Here is a 19,365-nt window from a genome sequence, read left to right on the forward strand (position 1 = left end):
GAAATATTCCTAATAATTATTTTTATGGAACGTATAAACGAATTCGACTGAGAGCTTTTGCTTCGAATTGTAAGGTTGTTAAAAATAAAGCGATATTTCAAGAACGAGATAAAATATTTTCTAAAACCAGATAATAAATAAATTCTGTATTTATTTAAGTGTTTAGATAAAATATTTTCTAAAACCAGGTAAGAAATAAATGCATTTTTTCATATTTATAAGAATATATATGGCTCTTGATTCAATTTCTTTATTTTTTTCTATTTAAGCGATGCCGTTTCATATAATTACATAATGTATTATTTACCACCGGTCCACATTGGAGCAGCGTGGTGAAATAAGCTGGTAACTGGTTTTTCTCCTTCGAGAGCATTTACATTCTTTTTTTTTTTTGTAAATGTATCATTTTATTAACATCGAAGAAATACATTTTACGCTAAGAATTTGAAAAGAAACCTTGGTACAAGTACATTCGTAATAGAAAATTTATATCGCTAAACATATTTCATATAACTTCGTTTTACAGTTACGTAACGTAATTAACTATTCCTCATACCGAAATTGTGCACAAAGCTTGACAGTGAAGGATAATTTACTAAGGAAACCTAATATGTACAGCGTAATGTAACAAATATGACGTCTAAAGACTTGAAAACTTTCTACATATACAAAGGAATATAAGGTAATAAACGTTTAGTTTTATTATTACGTTTGTAACAGACACATTGTTCTGATCGAAATGGCCTAATGGCTGGAATGCATGACCAAAGGTTCAAAACCGAGCACGCCCGGGCTTTTGACGTGCTGAATGTTCGTTTATAATTAATCTTTTTATCGTGAACATGTGACATGCAAGTTGTGTTGGATGAAATTCTTCCACATGGTTATACACTTACCCACATAAAAACAAGATGTGGAATTGTCTCCAAAAACCTTAACTTTAAGATAATAGGCAACCCAATGAGAGACTTAAAGAATATCTGCCTTAGGTTCTTTAATTTATTTTATTCCTAAACTTCAATGATAATTATTTTAATACAATAACGCAAACCCATCACGAACGATCGTTTGGTTATAGTAAGGTATCAACATATCGATAAAAATTTTAAGCATACCTATCTCGTAAAATTTAAATTTTAAAATGTGTATTTTATAAAACAATCATCAATGTTTAAAGAAAAGTCTACACTCATCCAATGATTCTCGTTGACTTTATTCAAATTATCTGTATATATACTGTGAATACAGATAAATGATAATGTTGTATAAATATTGTGGCGCAGCTGTTAGTGTTCCTACTTAGTGAAAAACATCCCGCAGGGAGTTTCGAGTTCCAAGATTACAAATAGAATAAACACCCTTTTTTCTAGAACGAAAACCGTTGCAGGATTTGAAGATACAATTTCATGACATATAATTTTTGAGGATATCCTTGATTAATCTTTATAAAAGATTCTATAAATCTAATATAACATATCGACACTAAAGGTCGAAATATTTAAGGTGTAAATTCGTTTTCATACAAAAGTTACGTTTATGTCTATCAAGAAGCTATCGGTCGAATTTGGCAAGTTTGAAAAAGAACTAAAGTGTGCAACTTTTTTAATTCGAGCCTTCTCTTTATCTCAACCAGAGGAAAAATAAATAAACATGCGCTTTCCCTTTTTTCCTACTCTTATTTCCATTATTTTTAAAATTTTTATTTATGTGAAAAAAAATCTGTTGACAACCAAACGAGGAACGCAACTAAAAAAAGTTGAACTTAAACTGAAACGGTTCAGTTTAAGTTCAACTTTTTTTAAAAATATATAAATTTTATTAATATTAATAAATATTAAAAAAATGTACTAACGTTTCGATTTAATTTAAAATACCGTTACTAGGATGACATGACATCAAAGATAGACTTGAGTAGAAAAGGAGCGATAGGTACTTGTATATTACGATGTAGAGAAAGAATACAATAAATAAGAATAAATACTTAATTAAATTAAACACATACAGATTTACATTATACACTTTTAAATTAGACACATACAGATTTCCGCACGATGTTTACCTTCACACTCGAACAGGAGATCATTTATAAATACTAATTAAGTATATTATTTAAATGCAATGGTTATCTGAGTTTGAAACCGCAATCATCGGTTAAGATAATTCACGAGCTCTAACCATTGGGACTTATACCTTTGTTGTACTTATAATATATAAAACGTTTCCTTTACAATAATTTCCTCTATTGACGGGAAACATTTTATCCATCTTCCACATTTAATATCACAAAGATGGATCCGCAATGATTTAAAAATCAATGAATAAAAGCTACACACTCGACCTGATATCTTTTAAATACAGGACACAAAAAAGTAAAAAAATGACCTAGCCCCGTTCACGACAAACACATAAGAGGTATAAATATTTATTAGCAAGAATCAATTTTGCTATTTTTATCACAGAAAGCCACGACCGCAAAACCAATTCGTATATTTGCATATTACCCATATATTTCGCAAATAAACGTAAAATGTATTTCATTCAAAGCTAGCTTGTAATATTTTGTTTATCCACCAAAGTTGTGAGTGGCTTTATACAAATATACAAATATTTGCTATAAATAGATTTTATTAATAAACAGCATCAATTTTGCTAATTTGATTATACATCCAAAATGGATGGTTAGGCCTCCTTTTCTCTTAATAGGGAGGTTTGGATCTTATTCCAACAAGCTACTCTAATGTTGGTTGGATACACGTGATGAAAAAAAATTTTTTTGACACTCTTGGGATTGGTCACAATTTTCTCATTAAGCAGATAAAACTCAGTTTATGTTGCCCGGGGTTGAACCTATAATCTCCAGCCAATGAGCACATTCCTTCACATATAAATAGTTTCTCGAAATAAATGTATCTGATTGTTAGTTAAATAAAATACAAAAAGAATCTATTAACTTCTCTCTTTGAACACCGGAAATTAAATAGACATTCTAGTAATGTTTATTTTTCAAACTAAATAATAATTATGCACTCTTTGCCTTATAACTTAGAATCCGTACATCTGTTCTAGATAAATTAAATACAAAACATCTAGATACATGCGATGTTTTGCAAATATAATGTTAAGTAAGATTAGTAAAACACAGCGTGTGGCTGTTTAGTTTATATAAGCTGTGATATAACGATCCAGTAAATTAGTAACAGAAGCCGATACGAATAAGAAGAGCTAAAGTTGCAAGGCTGCGGAAAAGTTATATATATTAACAGGATATTTCGAAATTGCATGTAATATTTGTTTAAGTATAAGATAATACGGAAATGCAAGTTTTTAATGAATATTTATCTTTGTATATTGCGAATTAAACAGAGCAGATATTAATCTACATATTTTGATAGAGCTTACAAAAATTTTAAATACTGCAATCCAAAATATAGTTTCTTGTAGTGAATAGATTTGTATTCCAAAAAAAAATACATAATACATAATCAGCCTGTAAATTTCCCACTGCTGGGCTAAGGCCTCCTCTCCCGTTGAGGAGAAGGTATGGAGCATATTCCACCACGCTGCACCAATGCGGGTTGGTGGAATACACATGTGGCAGAAATTCGTTGAAATTAGACACATGCAGGTTTCCTCACGATGTTTTCCTTCACCGCCGAGCACGAGATGAATTATAAACACAAATTAAGCACATGAAAATTCAGTGCCTGCCTGGGTTTGAACCCGAAATCATCGGTTAAGATGCACGCGTTCTAACCAATGGGCCATCTCGGCTCTGCATCTCAAAAAAAAATGGACACGTGTATTTATATCAACGAGTCTTTATTAAGTTTTAAAAATAAAAAATGACTTCAAAAAGGATAAAATATTATAACTGTTGATGTTTAAATTAAAAAAAAAAACCATTTTTTTCTATGCTTAATAAATTAAATAACATTTTTCATTTGTTGCTCGGAGTATTATGAAATTCATGGTTGAATACCGACTTGTTCAATTTAATGACGTAACATAGCCAATTACACGCGAGTACACATCAGTAACGATGTGTCATTTGTCAAAAGAAGAATTGTATACACATACAATGATATTAGGAACATTCTAACTCTCCTTTTAATTCGCTATAATGACCACCTCATTTCACTTGACTGTTCGCTTTCACAGGTAAGCTGTGTAAGTTTTTTAAACAAATTTACTTTACAGAGATAGGTTAGCTTTATGCAAGCCCGTCTGGGTAGGTACCACCCTATCGTCAGGTATTCTGCTGGCAAATTACAATCCTTAGTATTGTTGAACTCCGGTTTGAAGGATGAGTGAGCCAGTGGAACAACAGGCACAAGTGACATAACATCTTAAATAAAAGAATATGACAAAATCATTTAATGATTATAATTTTTATTTTTTTTAGATAACATAGTACAAACATGGTTGGGCAAATATACTCGTTAAATTTGTACGAGTATTAATAATAATTATAAACAAAAAACCAACACTGATTTCACGCTAACAAAGCCAAATAAGTACTAGTCACTACAAAGTATAAAAAAAAGTCGCTTTCTGTTGTCTGTCTGTCTTGTATGTATACTTAGATCTTTAAAACAATGCAGTGGATTTTGATGCGGTTTTTAAAAAAAAATTGAATGACTCAAAAGGAAGATTTACAAACGCTGACTGAACCCTACGAGATAGATAATGTACAACAGTATTGTACACCTTAAAAAGGTCTACAAAAAGTCCGTAATGGTATATACCTATCTCCTATAACCCACGATATAATAGCTTATTTACGAAGCGATTTAATCCCTTTCCAATAAAGTACCTAAAATATATTGTGAATTTACATGAATATTTTCGTCGATATTACAGATTTAAAATGCAGGGACATAGCGGTTTCTATTGTCAAAGCTGTGAACGTTGTATATAAATACTTTCTGTAGTATATTTAGCATTGACATTGCACCCGTGCAAAGACGGGTCGGGATCACTAATTTTATCACTAATTATATTATATATATATATACAAACAGGCAAAGACAACGCAGTTCAGTAACTTGTTCTTCTCTGACTGTTTGTGATTTACTTTTTTGTTTGGTAGCTGTTGTACACAAATAATAAGCAAGAGGTGTCGTGGGACGTAATTTGGAACGAAGTTAATTTCGTTATATATTATGTATTAAATAAAAGACACATTGAACATTAAGAATATTTGAGAACAATCATATTCTCCTCCTCACCTCATATTCTATGAGCTATCCTAACCTACACCGTTGGTTGCCTGGAAGAGATCGCTATGTAGCGATAAGGTCGCCAAAATTGTACGCCTCTTTTATTTAGGCTCGATCTATGTTGTATTTATTTATTTTCTCTGTGTGCTGTACAATAAAGTATAAAGTAAAGTAAATTTATATAAAACCGTCTGTAATAACAAAGAGAAGGAAAATAAAGCTTTTCTATAATTGACGATTTCTAAAAGTTTACTCTACTGTGCTCGAATCATGAAAATTCATATATATTTTCCTACAATTAACAATGATTATTATCTTCGAATTTCAACCATTACGCGAACACTGGTGCTATTAAATCCTCATCAAATCGCTATTAATACATAGTTTGTTGTGTAACATTGACGCTGTTACTTAAGACATATGCAACAAAGCAATTGTTCTAGATCTTGTAAGTCATACGTAACTATGGATATCCTATTACTACAGCAATCTGTTCGTAATAAGCCTTTGAATTTAGTACTACGTTAGAGCAATGGATATACCTTGAGTACTTCATTACAGATCACAGATTAGTGACTAAATTCCTAATTAGACATGAAATTATCTTATCATAGCAAATGGGTAATTATGTCGAAGTAATTTTTAAAATTTATAAATTACTAAAATGTCATATACATTTAAAAATCGTATTTCCATTGAACTTAAACAAACAATAAAACGTTTATAAGACCGAAATCATATTGATTTCCTTCAAACCGAATTCGGCCAACGTGGTTGTTGTTAAAGCTATTTTGTCCAAGAGTGTGAAAAAGTAGAAGTGCATTTTAGCGCAAGGCCAATAGTTTTACATGCATTCCAAGAAGGGAACTCACGGCTAAAAAACATCTCAAAACCTGGCTAAAACAACGAAGAAATCTACAAAAAAAAATTAACAAGGGTTATAAATAAGAATACAAACAATGAGCCAAAATAAATGAATATTAGTATAATGAAATGATTAACCAATTTAAAATGATAAACAAAAAAATAAGCTTTTTGTACTTTATTGATTTTCTCTATAAACTTTGACACCCCATTCTATCTTCGAAGACTTCCGAAGCTTCAAAGATCCGAAGATAACTTATAATAAAAGCAAAACGTCCATATTTACTTAAAGACCGCTCATTGAGTATGCTTTTTTTACTTGTATAAATCTTATATCATTGACATTGTTGTATATAAATATTTGAGAATAATCATCGCTGTTTGACTGATCGCCATGAAAGTTGGTACACACAAAAAATATACTTATAGGTAATTTTATTATACAAAATACTTTGATCAGAGCAAAATGACGTCTCAACTTCTATACCTTTTTAACTGATCGCCATGATAATCTATACTTATAATATAAATGACATTAAGTACAAAACAGACATTAACAGAAATTTGTCTGTTACTCTTTCACGGCCAAACCTCTGAACTAAATTAGTTGAGATTTGATTTGATTGAATTAATTGCAAGCTAAAATTGGAACAAAGATAACTATATATCTGTGATTATTTTTATAATTGTGACAACCACACTTAAATCCAACGTTTAACAAACCACCAAAGAGAAAAGAGACATTGCTCTTTAACATTAAATAGTAAAGGTATATTATGCTTGTATGATTTTATACGAATGAAATAGATAAATAGAATTACTTACATACAAAGTGAAACTAGGTAGGCGATTGGAATTAATTTTAAACTCTACCCCTCCCTTGCCCATCAATCCAAAAACCAATTTAAATTGAACAACAATCCCGTTTCGAGGATATTATAAAAATGAAAAAAAAAGTGTATTCTCTAAGCATTTAATTAATTTTTGTATCAAATGAAAGATCATTTTCTTATAAGATTTTCGTTTCTTAATCTCATAATTAATTAAACTTTTTACTAAATCTTGTGACTTTCCTTTCTAAATTATCTATGTATATGCATATGATTTAAGAGTACCGATGAAGCTTAAAAAAACTTTAATGTTCACTGCTAAGACACAATGTACTAGAGATAGTTTGAGGACTGTTTCCACTACACTGCCTCAGAACGGCTTGGTAATATGCTTCAGAATATCTTTCAATTTAAGATATTTTACTTCATGCCCGATGTTTAATTGAAAAGCTATTTTTTAAAATTATTGTATAGGTAGGCCGAGCAAACATGCCACCTGTTGTTAAGTGGTCACCACCATCCATAGACAACGGCGCTATAAGAAATATCACCCATTCCTTACATTGCCAATTACTAACCTTGGTAACTTTAAGATGTTATGTCCTTTGAGCCTGGAGTTACACTGGCTCACTCACCCTTCAAACCGGAACACACCAATACTGGGTACTTTTGTTTAGTGGTATATCTGATGACTGGGTGATACCTACCCAGACGGGCTAGCACAAAGCCATACCACCAAGGAAAAGTATACAATTATACATATTTTCAGTTTAGTCTACATCTTCTGTACTCTTTTCTTTACTCTGTATATTCTAATTTATACAATTATTTAACAATTATATAAATTAATGAGGTACCCGTCAACACTTCGTACGGGTGAAATAAAAAACTCGATCTCAATGCCACCTACGGGGTCCAATCTAAATCATCCAGGGACCCAAACACACACAATAACTTTTATCAAAATCGTTCCAATCATTTAAGAGGAGTCCAATTATATACACACGTACACAAGATTTATATATAAAGATTATCGAACCGTCCCAATTTAAGGTAGGTTAAATAAGGATTTAAACCCGTGTTATTTATTAACAATGTCATATAAAAATTCGCCCTGTTAATGAATTGGCATACATTTGTCTTAACTGTACTTACACACATTTTTTATATGAATATCTCGTAAAATTTCTTATATAATTAATAAAGGGTACAAATAAATTGTATCTGCATAAAATATTTAATAATAATATATTATTTATTTTGATAAGGATTGATACTTTGTGACAGTTACCTAAACTACAGTTATCGTTTCCCAGTTTTTTTAAACATCTAAGTAAATAGTTACTGTAATATATTATTAAAAAATAAATACGGTTACATTGACTTTATGGTATGGTAATATACATATAAAACTGTCATAAAAAGGTTTTTTTTTTTTTACTATTTAAAGCGCCTAGACCGAAAATGTTCATCAGTATATTAGGCTTATGTTACTTATTTACTTGTTATTATAAATGCAAAAGTAACTGTATCTGTCTGCCTCTTACTCTGTCATGACCAAACCACCGAACCGGATTTGATGGAATTCGGTAATAAGCAACTCAAGATAGGAACCAATCCCATAGGCTATTTTTTTGTGCCTAACACCTGACAAAAACCAATCAAACGCTAGCAAAGCTGCTGGTAATGACTCGGATGCAATATATAATATACTTTGTAACTTGTAATCGTATTTTAAATATAAATTAAAAACATATAAATATCTAATGTCAATTGAATTGATAATTACATTAACCGTTAAAGACAGAAAAACAAAACTTAGTAACTTAGATTTATTAGTAGTGGCGAAAGTATTTGTTAAAGTTTTTAAGCCACTTAAACGATTTGCTTTTAAGGCAGTTATTATATCAAATATTAACATTGAAAAGGCTTTATGTCCTCAGAGTCCCATTTTGTGAGATACTTCGACGAACGTAGCCAAGAAAATTAATTGGCAAAATACCTGGGGGTAAAATTGAAAAGCGCTGAAATCTCAATTGGTAAGCTTTAGAAACAGAAAATTGTGTTGCAATTATGGCATTTATAAGCAAGACGCTAAGGTCTACTGGTTTATAATATGCCTCATATAACTTGTTTCGCATAAAGCAAAGCCTCTTCAATTTTTCTGCGTAAAGGTTCCCTCCTCTATGATAGCACTTAGAAATTGTATGCTATAAAAATGAATAATTGTAAATAAATAAATTTAAATTATTTCATATGATTATTCTAAAATGGGCTTTCCTGTAGATGAATATTTTAATTATAATATTATTTAATATTTTGAATGTATTTATTATACTATTTGTAATGATATTATTATCATCTTAAAACTAAGAATCTAAAGTTTTTAAGCTATGAAAACAAATATTTAAGGAATGTATATTTTTTATGTCAGAATTTGTTTTATATTTATTTTACAATAATTTGTAAATAAAGCGTTTTTTTTTAACCAAGTATTAGAAACCGCCACCTATATTATACTAAAGGAAACTCTTAAATCGGTAACGAATACTTAATTCCGAGACGTGCTGCCATCTCTTGGCCATACATAGTACTTAGTGAAAACTTAGTAAGCTCTTAGAAAGTGCGTCACGTCGGTTTTTCGCTTTGTGTCGCTGCCAGCAACATTTAACACTTAAAATATTACATCCTTAAATATTTAACACACTTCTTTCTTCACCTTTAAAGGATACAACTAATTGAAAGCAAAATAACTTTAAAATTGGAATCGTAAAATTCTGAAAAATCTTAAGAAAATGATCTAAACTTTACACAACGATAACAGAAAACACATCAAAATAATACTTAACCTATTGTTTCAGATGTACAAAGTGTTTGATGTGATATTGTATGTCGACATTACCCTGAGTTAGCGCCCTGACCCCATGCCTCGGCTTTCGACATGCAATCCCCTTCACCACGACTACGCCACTACAGGTCCCCAAAATATTCCAAGCATGCTAGCAATCACCCGCAATACGCTGAGAAGGCATGAATCTAAAAAAAACATTTACAACTTGCGAAAACAATTGGATCAAAAGTTAATAAAAGTCGACCGTAAACTTGATATCAGTTATTACTTTTTTCAGATTTATGCCCACTAATGTATTTAATGTTAAAGTTTAACCTCCTTTTTTTATTTTATTATCATTTCCGTATGTAAACAACCTGCATTCCATGCAAGTTAGTTTTGTAATTATGTTTGTTTTTGTTACTTTCCCGTACCTAAGGAAGCAGTTCAAATAAAGTTAGTGGTTTTGATAGCATGAACTCTGTTAGCGCTTAGTTTCTGTTCTTTGTTATTTTCCGCTTTTTTTCAAAGCTTGTCGTTCACATGGACGCATGCTATAAAGCCTTTGGGCTTTTGAAACAACAACAGGTAAGCTGAGAGTACAACACAAAACCGGCTGCAGGAATTACACTTTTTTAATATTTAATTTTTTTCACCATTTTCTCTTTTGAACAAAGACTTAAAATACATGAGACATTAAATCTCACGCAACGTAATTAGTTTTTAATATCATATATAGGCCATGTTCGATAATATGTTAAACAAAAATTTAAAAAAAATTTTACAAAGTCAACTACGTACTTTGCACGATGCTTGAACCAATTAGGCCTTGTAGATAGTCTTAGTCTAAAAATTATCGAGCACTCTAGAAAGTTCTCCTCGTATTTGAAGAGCCCATTAACAATATTGTAACAGACTTTGATACAAATATAGTTAGTAAAAGTCAATTTCATTGCGAATTTGGAAATTTATTAACTTTTACAATTATTTTATATCTAATTATAGGTTTAAATAAATCTTTATAAGAGTTTCTAAAATTAGGATACATACATATATATATTGCGCGATTCGTATATATCAGCGTAAAATTCAACAATGTAAATTATTACCATACATACGTTTAAAAGTATCTTAACATCAAACTCGTTCAGAAATTTGCATTGTACTCATAGTTTAAGATAAGATGCTACTAGTAGATCTTAAGCAAGAATGTCAATTAGTTTCATAATAGCCTATTCGTTATACAGTTGCGAAAGAATCTTCATTTAATTTTCGTAATTTGAATAAAATATTAAAGACCATACCACAGTATGATAATAAGACATATCACAATATAGTGATAACTTATTTCAGCTGTAATAACTTAAATAATATTGTCATTATAGATACCTGAGTTAAATTTCTTGAAGACATAATTCGTTCTTTATCTGATCTTATTAAGAAAACTTAACTTACTTAACTTCGGAACTCAATGAACAGATAATTTCAAATCGATTTAACACATTCAAAGTTTCCATTTCATCAAATATTGGTACAGCTTCATACAGTATTAAATCGTTCTGAGAGGTATCAAGGATAAATTCGTTGAGGCGAATAGCACGTAGATAAGCTTATCAACACATCACGTACCGCCCATCAACGCAATATTGTCACTCTATTATTAATCATACATTTATCCTGGGACAATTCATATCATAACATTCATTGTATAAGAGTTAGTCAGACCCGAATGTTATTGACCAATTTAGTTTGTACTTTTGTTTTAAATAGACCTCATATGCCACATAGACCCTTATATGAGCCATATTATATCATCTCACTCAAATATATCATTCTTATAATTTGAACTATGAAGTATAGAAATTATATATGTAGTGGAAAAATATTTTAATGCTCCATCAATAGTTTATTGGCATAATACATATGTCGTCACGCATGGGAGCGGTTATTACTTAATATCGCATCGCTTGTTCAGTTATCAGCCCGGTGATGCGAAAACAAGGGCGTGATATGCGGCTTCACGCTTTGTACATGGAGTAGTCCGCACACCACCATCATGTATCCTATTACACATTTTCATAACAACAAAGCGTGAGTTTACTTCTTTTCCTGATTTAGGAATGAACGAGTTATTTTTTTGAACTCCCGCGGCTATTGTTTAATTAAACTAAATTATTTTTAATTGATGTATTATATTTTTAACAGGACGATGACTGCAATATGCTTCGTCTGCAATCTACCAATTCTATCCCACCAAGTTGGCTTAGTGTGGGCTGGAGGAAACGGATGGGACGAGCTTACACGGTCAACATTAGAAGAAACCACACTTCGACAAAGACTTGGCAATCGAAGAGATTCCTCTGCACAAGTATGTTGTGTTTCACCCCCAGAACCAGATGTTGCAGATCAACCTCGAGGTATTTAATATTTTTATTTTCGTTTTATTTCGTAAGCTAAATAATGTTTTATGACTAATTTGTAAAAAAAATAATCATTGTTTCTTGCTAGGTGGTCCCAGACGCCGCCGTTCTTCGTTGGCCCAATTAACAGATATTCTACGAGAATGGGGGGGAGGTGGAAGTAATGCACCAAGACGTCAACGCGCTCCGCTATCGAGACGCGAAACTTTAGCAGACCTGGCCCGATCGCTACCATGGGCCCGCCATGAACCACCACCACGTCGGCGACGTGATTCTTCAGCAGATTCTGGTATTAAATCATCTGCTTCAAAAAGACGAGACTCAAAAGCAATTATACCACATGATTTTCGATCTGAATTTCCTACATGTTTGGAACGTAAAGATTCCACTACAGTTATTGCTTCAAGAGATCGCCGTGTTAAGAGGCGTGGCTCAAGTGATGGTAAAGAACGCAGAGATTCTGTTGAAGGTCATCGACACCGAAGAGATTCTGTAGCAGCTCCCCCGCCGCGAATTGTTGCAACTCATAGGAAAAGGAGAGCATCTCCTCCTACACCGGCGCCTCCTTCATTTGTTGATGCTTCATCAGATCCCGGTCCATCTACTCATGTACCAGCTGTTACAGTAGTAACTGTACATGAACCGAGCCGGTCAGATGGAGAATGCCCACCAATGACTATGCCAACAATAATCACTTCAGCTGTAACACCTTCTCCCACTTCTCCAACAATACCAACTTCTAATGCTACTCAAACAACACAAGCTTCACAAGCATGTCAAGCTATACCAGTAACACCGATAACACCTAGTGGAAGAACGCCTCCAAACTTAGGTGGTCGAAGAGATTCCACTACTCAGTGTGGTCGAGCACGAAGAGACTCACGAGCCACTGCTAGTCCAGAACGTAGATTAGGTAGACTGCAACGACAGGCAACAGCGTTTGATGATCCCACAGGACCCCCTGGAACACGACGTCGAGATTCAGGGCCAAACTTGGACCCTGATGATGCCGGAAGAGCAAGGCGAGACTCTTTAAGTCCAGATTCAGCTGCACGACCACGTCGAGAACGAAATCAATTAAGCCCTGATAGAGCAGGAGGTGGAGAACTCAGTCCATCAGCAGCTCGTAGGCGCAGTCGCTTAAGAAGACAAGCATCCTGTGCTCGTGTTGGTCGAGCACGAAGTCCGGAATCGAGCTCGTGTTCCAGTCGAGACCCCAGTCCATGTGCACGGCCACCAGAACGAACAATGTTTAGACGCCAATCGACAACTGAAGAGATACTAATTGCACGTGGCTTTCGACGTCAATCCACTACTGAAGAAATGATCCGGTGTCGAAATTTCAGACGACAAAGTTCCCAAAGTGACGACGCTTGCATGCGGGCTCGTGGTCGTCGAGACTCCTCCACACAAATACTTGACGGCACCATTGGAACGATGACAGTGGAGACTACAAGCACATTTTTCGATTCGAGTACTCAAACAGGTACGTATTTTTTTTAATTTTCTATAAATGTAGTTATTTATTAAACAGTTTTTTTTGCTCTCCGTAAATATGTATATCAGTAATATATTTAAGGTCCAAAAATACCTGCATATGCGGTATCTTAAAAAAAACTAACTTCATTCTTCTAAAAACTAATTTAAACAAAACTGCCTTTTAGTCGTAAATATAATTAAATGCAAAGCGTCCTATACAACCACAACTTACGGTTACAAATGATTCTGCCACGTGCTCGCTCCCCGCCCATTTACAGCGACCAATCGATTCGCGCGAAGTTTCGATGTCTCGCTTGCACAGTAGCATGTAGTGACTGCTTTATCGACAGAGAAAAGGACTAGGGAGAGAGGCTTCTTTGTCATGAAAGAGGATCGTGAGTTGTGGCGCCCTCTACATAGATTTAGGCGGGCTAGCCTTCGGGAGCCACTTTAAACTGGCAGCGCGTCCGCGCGGACCTCGGAAACGAGATGAGATGAACGCGGTCGCCCGGCGCAGGCTCGCCCGCCCGCGCCCTGTCATCTGTTGCCCACTAACGCTGCCATGTTTACTAAAACGAAAGTGACGTGCCGCACACAACGAATAACCTCTACAACATTACATTGACAGACGAAAATTGCTAGTAAATATTTGTGGACCAACATTGGTCGACTTTGACTCTACAACGAATCAGTTTTTATTGTATCGGCCCTTTCATCGAATATAAATCGGGATTTTTAACATATTTTTGACTTTTGCTATAAATTGTTTTTGATTTACTTGTAAAAGTGGTGTGGCTCTGCATTCTCCTCGGGGCAGTGTGAAGGTGTGACGTTCGTATAAACACTATTACGAGGAATAAAAGTAACCGTCGTAAGAAAATAATTTAGCATAATTTGATATCTGTAAATAATCTAATAGTTATCTAAAAATAGATTTAAACACCAATTAGTAAAATTTAAACGTAAAATAAATATATAATAATATTTAAATGAAAACATTGATGCAAGTGTGCATATTTCAAAGTGGAAAACTATGGTGAGTGAAACTTATACTAAAGATACTTTATTATTTAGACATTTTGTTGAGGAAAGAAGTAGTTATTATTATTCATACTTTTATGAGATAAAGTAACATAATATAACGAAATATATTTTTCCGATATTTGTGAAAAACAACTTATTGTGAACTCGTGCGAAAAAAAAAGGTGTAAATTTTTCTATTTCTTTTAGATCCACAATAATAACCTTTCTTACTGTTTATCCGTTTTACTCTTTAATTATATTTATCTTCAGAATTATTACTGTCATTTTATTTGAACATTATTTATCAAAGAATTCCGAAAAACTATATTAAATATGAAACACGAATTAGGATATTTTCGATTCGGTTTTAATAAAGTTGTAGTTTGTTACGTTTAAAATTGAAAATATTTTCTTTGATATAATTTATTTTCTAGCATAATTAGTTATAAGTACTTCGACTAAATTATATGGATATCATTTAGATAAAATTTAGTTTGACTTTATTAAAATTGTAAATTAGCACACTTCGAAATTTGTCAATAATATTATATTAAATTCTAATCATTTATTTTTATATCATATATATCATTCATATTTATCAAATTTAATTTAATTATTAATATATAATTATTATTATTCGTTCTAAAATAGCTAACGTAGCGACCTAGACATTATGACCTAACCTTCAATATCGATGACTGGTTTTGATTCCTACTCGGGGCGATATATACGAGTATACTGTTAGACCGACTATTTTTAACTGACTCGATATAAAATAGTATATAAACTATTTAAGAGCTTGGACATACACCACGAATTCAAATTTCAGCTGAGTATTTTATATTTCAAGTAGACTCAAACAAGTTTTTGTGAATCATCAAATTACAAAGCAATTTAAAGCGGAGCCAAGGAACTAAGCTGTTACTCTTTTGTGCTAATTAAAATATAACTACTCTATCGTTTCTAGCAGATCTCTTGAAAGTGATAAATAATCGTGGACACACGTTTTTTATCATTATATGTAATATCTTTATTTAGTATTAAAGAAAGTCGCTTCGCGCCCTCTGTACGCTTAGATTTTGTAAACTACGCGAAGGATTTTAATGCGGTTTTCATCATTAAACAAGGTGATTAGACGGGAAGGTTTACATAAATAATAACAGTAGAAAAAGGCCGAGAATTTTGACTTTTATGGAAAAAAAAAACTTGAAAGAGAATTCTTTCAAAAAAGAATATTTTATATTTGTTATTCAATCTAAAAGTTGTATATAGAACCTCATTGCGTCCGAGTGAAGCTTGGGCAGATAGCTATTCTTATATTGAACGCACAGTAATGAACTACATTTATATTTTAATAATAGTTTTATTTACTTCAATTCATTCATAGATTAAAACAACAATTCAAACATGACCTTGTCACAAAAAGGTTAAACTAAAAAAAATAAGTTATAGGTTCTACTATTAAGTTATATTAAATGCAATAGCCGTAGCTTAGCATAGCATTACCAAATGTTCCATTTAGGCCAGTCAATAAAGCCCGTGAAGGTCAAGTAATTAGTATCATTATGATCTTTTGATATGTGGTTTCGGACGTTAAAATAATAACAAATTAAACTAATTTTGCACTAAACAAAAAAGGTTGAAATTTGAATACAAGGTAAGTTATAATTATTTACCCCTTCCGTCCAATTTTCAACCATCTAACAATTTTTTTCACAAAGTTATAAGCAAAAACGCTTTTCACCCTCTCAACCCCCTAGCGTTCACCCCAGAGGGTTGCAAATTTTAATTTGTTATTATTTTAACGTCCGAAACCACATATCAAAAAATCATAATGATACTAATTACTTGACCTTCACGGGCTTTATTGACTGGCCTAATTGCCTTCACTTAATATTCTAAAATGTCAATGTCCTTTATAAGCCTCAAAATTACATAACGATCGGTTCAGCGTAACTTTTATAATATATTAATTTTAACACAATATGTTTATGTATAAAATATCTTTACTATTTATTTACTTAAGATTTATTAAATTTAAGGCCTTAATTATGCAATTGAACATAGTTACTGTACAAATCGAATCGAATGATAGCAAAAATTCTAGCAGCATTTAACCGTTGAATCGCAATTCCGATCCTCTGGGCAAAAAATTAACCAGACCTCCTGTCCAGTGGAGGCAATAAGGCGAAGTATTATACAACTCCAAAGTCCAAGTGCTTCAACTGTACATGGGATACAGTCATAATTTGAAATAAGATACGAATAAATATCCACATACAACATATAGCTTGAAAGTTATAGTATTATAAGATCTCGATTCAGATATCGCAAATACCTTTTCCTGTAATATATTTCTGTCACGTTGATATTATTATGAGTGTCTATGGTAGTAGTTCTCGTGTCGAGAACTATCACGAAGTATTGTCACGTAAATTCACGCCTCTATTATTATTTATGAAGTAGTTGGATACCATAAACATTTCTAGATGGCAGGGAATACGTTATGTTTACGATTAGTCATCCACAAAATGAGTGATATAATCGTACATTAAATTATCGACTTCATACCCATTCAGCCTATTTTTTCCATTTTAAAATATCGTCTATATGGGCATGAAACTTTCATTAAACTGCATCTACATAATAGAAAATGTTGCTACTGTTTTTAATACGGGTCAGTGACAAAGGGCGTATGTATTTTTTTTTTAATATTTCATTGCGTAATTAATTTATCAAACAAATTGATTAAATGTGTTATTGTCGGCAAAAAGAACAAATAGTTCCAAATAAATTAATAATGACAAGAATAGATTTCCAAGCTATTAGTTGTAAACACAATTGTTCCAGTTATAGTCAAATTTAGAAACCCTTTATAATTTCATTACGTTCTCTACAGATCACAGCTGCAATCGCCGCTTGAAATTATTTAATGGTACACTAGTGATTAATTTCGATAGTTTTATTTGTTATTTATCAAAACATTCAAAACAAGTATCCTTCGACATTTTATTCAAGATCACAGAGCTTAATATTTAATATAAAAACACAATTGGAATTCTTTCTAGATCTTTGAACAATTACGTCTCTCTGGCTTGTCTATAATATACCTTCATAAAAATGTAGATATTATTTAATGACAATATTTCTTTGTATTTATGGTAGTATTTTAATGGTTTCTGTTGTCGTGACTGGTGAAATCTTAATAATACCGGTGTGCTTTAGGTCGGGCTGATCATAATGGCTGTGATAGGTGCTACTTTTTTTTACTTTACTATTGCTAACTACAAACACAAAACAATTTATAGCGTGGTTAAAAGTGTATTGATGATGTGAGATTTTATGATATTTTTTACAGTGATGTGGCATTATGACAAAAAGTGACGTCACCTTCCTCAAATATCTACTAAATCTAAGTTTAAAATGACTGCCTAACATACAAAAAACGGGTAGTTTGACGATATGAAATTTTGCACAACAATTCCTTATGAAACGTATATAAGGATTTTTCAAAACTCATCACTATCTTAGCTTGTATCGAAATTAATTATTTCTGATGTTTAACCCTATGTTAGTGAGATAATGATATATGTACGTTAAATATTTTTTAAAGTTCATGACCTAAGAGGCTGAAACATAGTATAAAACTTTGTATAGAAGTTCGTTATTTTTTGAATTAGAAACAAGAAAATCGATGTTTGGGCATCTATTTGTAAGTAAAAGACCTACGTTATAGTATTTTCCGACGGTATCCCGTGTATACGCCGAATGCATAATAATAAAAATAAATAATAAAACGAAAGTTCATAAAAAGTGAGATACGTCCCATTCATCTAGAATAAACAACACCAATTCAACCGAAACGCTTAAAATGTAATGAGTTTATATATTTTTCAGTAAAAAGATTGTAACATTGATATAAACGTTATCGTATCCTAACGCTATAAAGAATGAAATACCTATTTACAGCACACTTTACGGGCCGCGATCGTTTTAGTTATTACCTATTCTATATTGCGTACGTTTAGGGCACTAATAAAATTTGTTGGTAGTTTTTATTCTGTATGTTTAGGTTTGTTCTTTGAATAAAATGGACTAATTATTTTAAGAACAATATAAAATATTATATAGGATTACAAACTGAAGTGTTTATACTAAAATTATATTTTAGTAAAAAAATAGTTTCGTCATCAACAGAAATATGTGTTTTAACTTTTTTTAAATGATCCCCTTACACTCTAAGAGTTTATTTGTGGATTTCGTTATATAAAAAATACAACGAAATGCCCAAATATGTTTTTAGTAAAACAATATTTTCGGCTACTAAAAATCTTTTTAAGTGGGAAATCAATGCATGCTTGTGTGTAAATTGCGTTGTGTTAATAAAACAATAAAATGTATTAACTTAGTTTTGATTACAAGTCAACAAATAAACTTTATTTGACATTTACTACTTCGTGGTTCTAATTTAATTCAATACACAAATTCATGTCTTAGGGAGGATGATAGATGCAATGATGCAATCAGTTAATTACAACACCTGGTAAAAATACAACACAACACAACCGCCCTCCTTTGATAATTGGGTGGTACCTAAACTGACGTGCTTCCACAAATCAGTACCACCAAGTAAAATATATGATGATATAGATGTAATAAAAACTTAGTTCAAACCATAACACATTTTAAAAATACGCCAC

General features: G+C 32.0%; 1 protein-coding gene across 2 annotated transcripts in view; it reads left to right on the forward strand.

Moving 5' to 3' along the window:
* Rsh (radish) overlaps positions 1-19,365 on the forward strand; it is a 105,309-nt gene that overhangs the window by 22,541 nt on the left and 63,403 nt on the right. Inside the window, exons 3-5 of one of the 2 annotated variants that reach the window (XM_064217157.1) lie at positions 9,775-9,889; positions 11,949-12,160; positions 12,252-13,649. In XM_064217157.1, the coding sequence (XP_064073227.1) occupies positions 9,855-9,889; positions 11,949-12,160; positions 12,252-13,649 (1,645 nt within the window). In that variant the 5' untranslated portion in view covers positions 9,775-9,854. The remainder of the gene's footprint in view (positions 1-9,774; positions 9,890-11,948; positions 12,161-12,251; positions 13,650-19,365) is intronic. The other variant, XM_064217158.1, reaches the window with a different exon arrangement.

Source organism: Vanessa tameamea, chromosome 15 (genome assembly GCF_037043105.1).
Source record: "Vanessa tameamea isolate UH-Manoa-2023 chromosome 15, ilVanTame1 primary haplotype, whole genome shotgun sequence".
Classification (NCBI taxonomy): Eukaryota; Metazoa; Arthropoda; class Insecta; order Lepidoptera; family Nymphalidae; genus Vanessa; species Vanessa tameamea.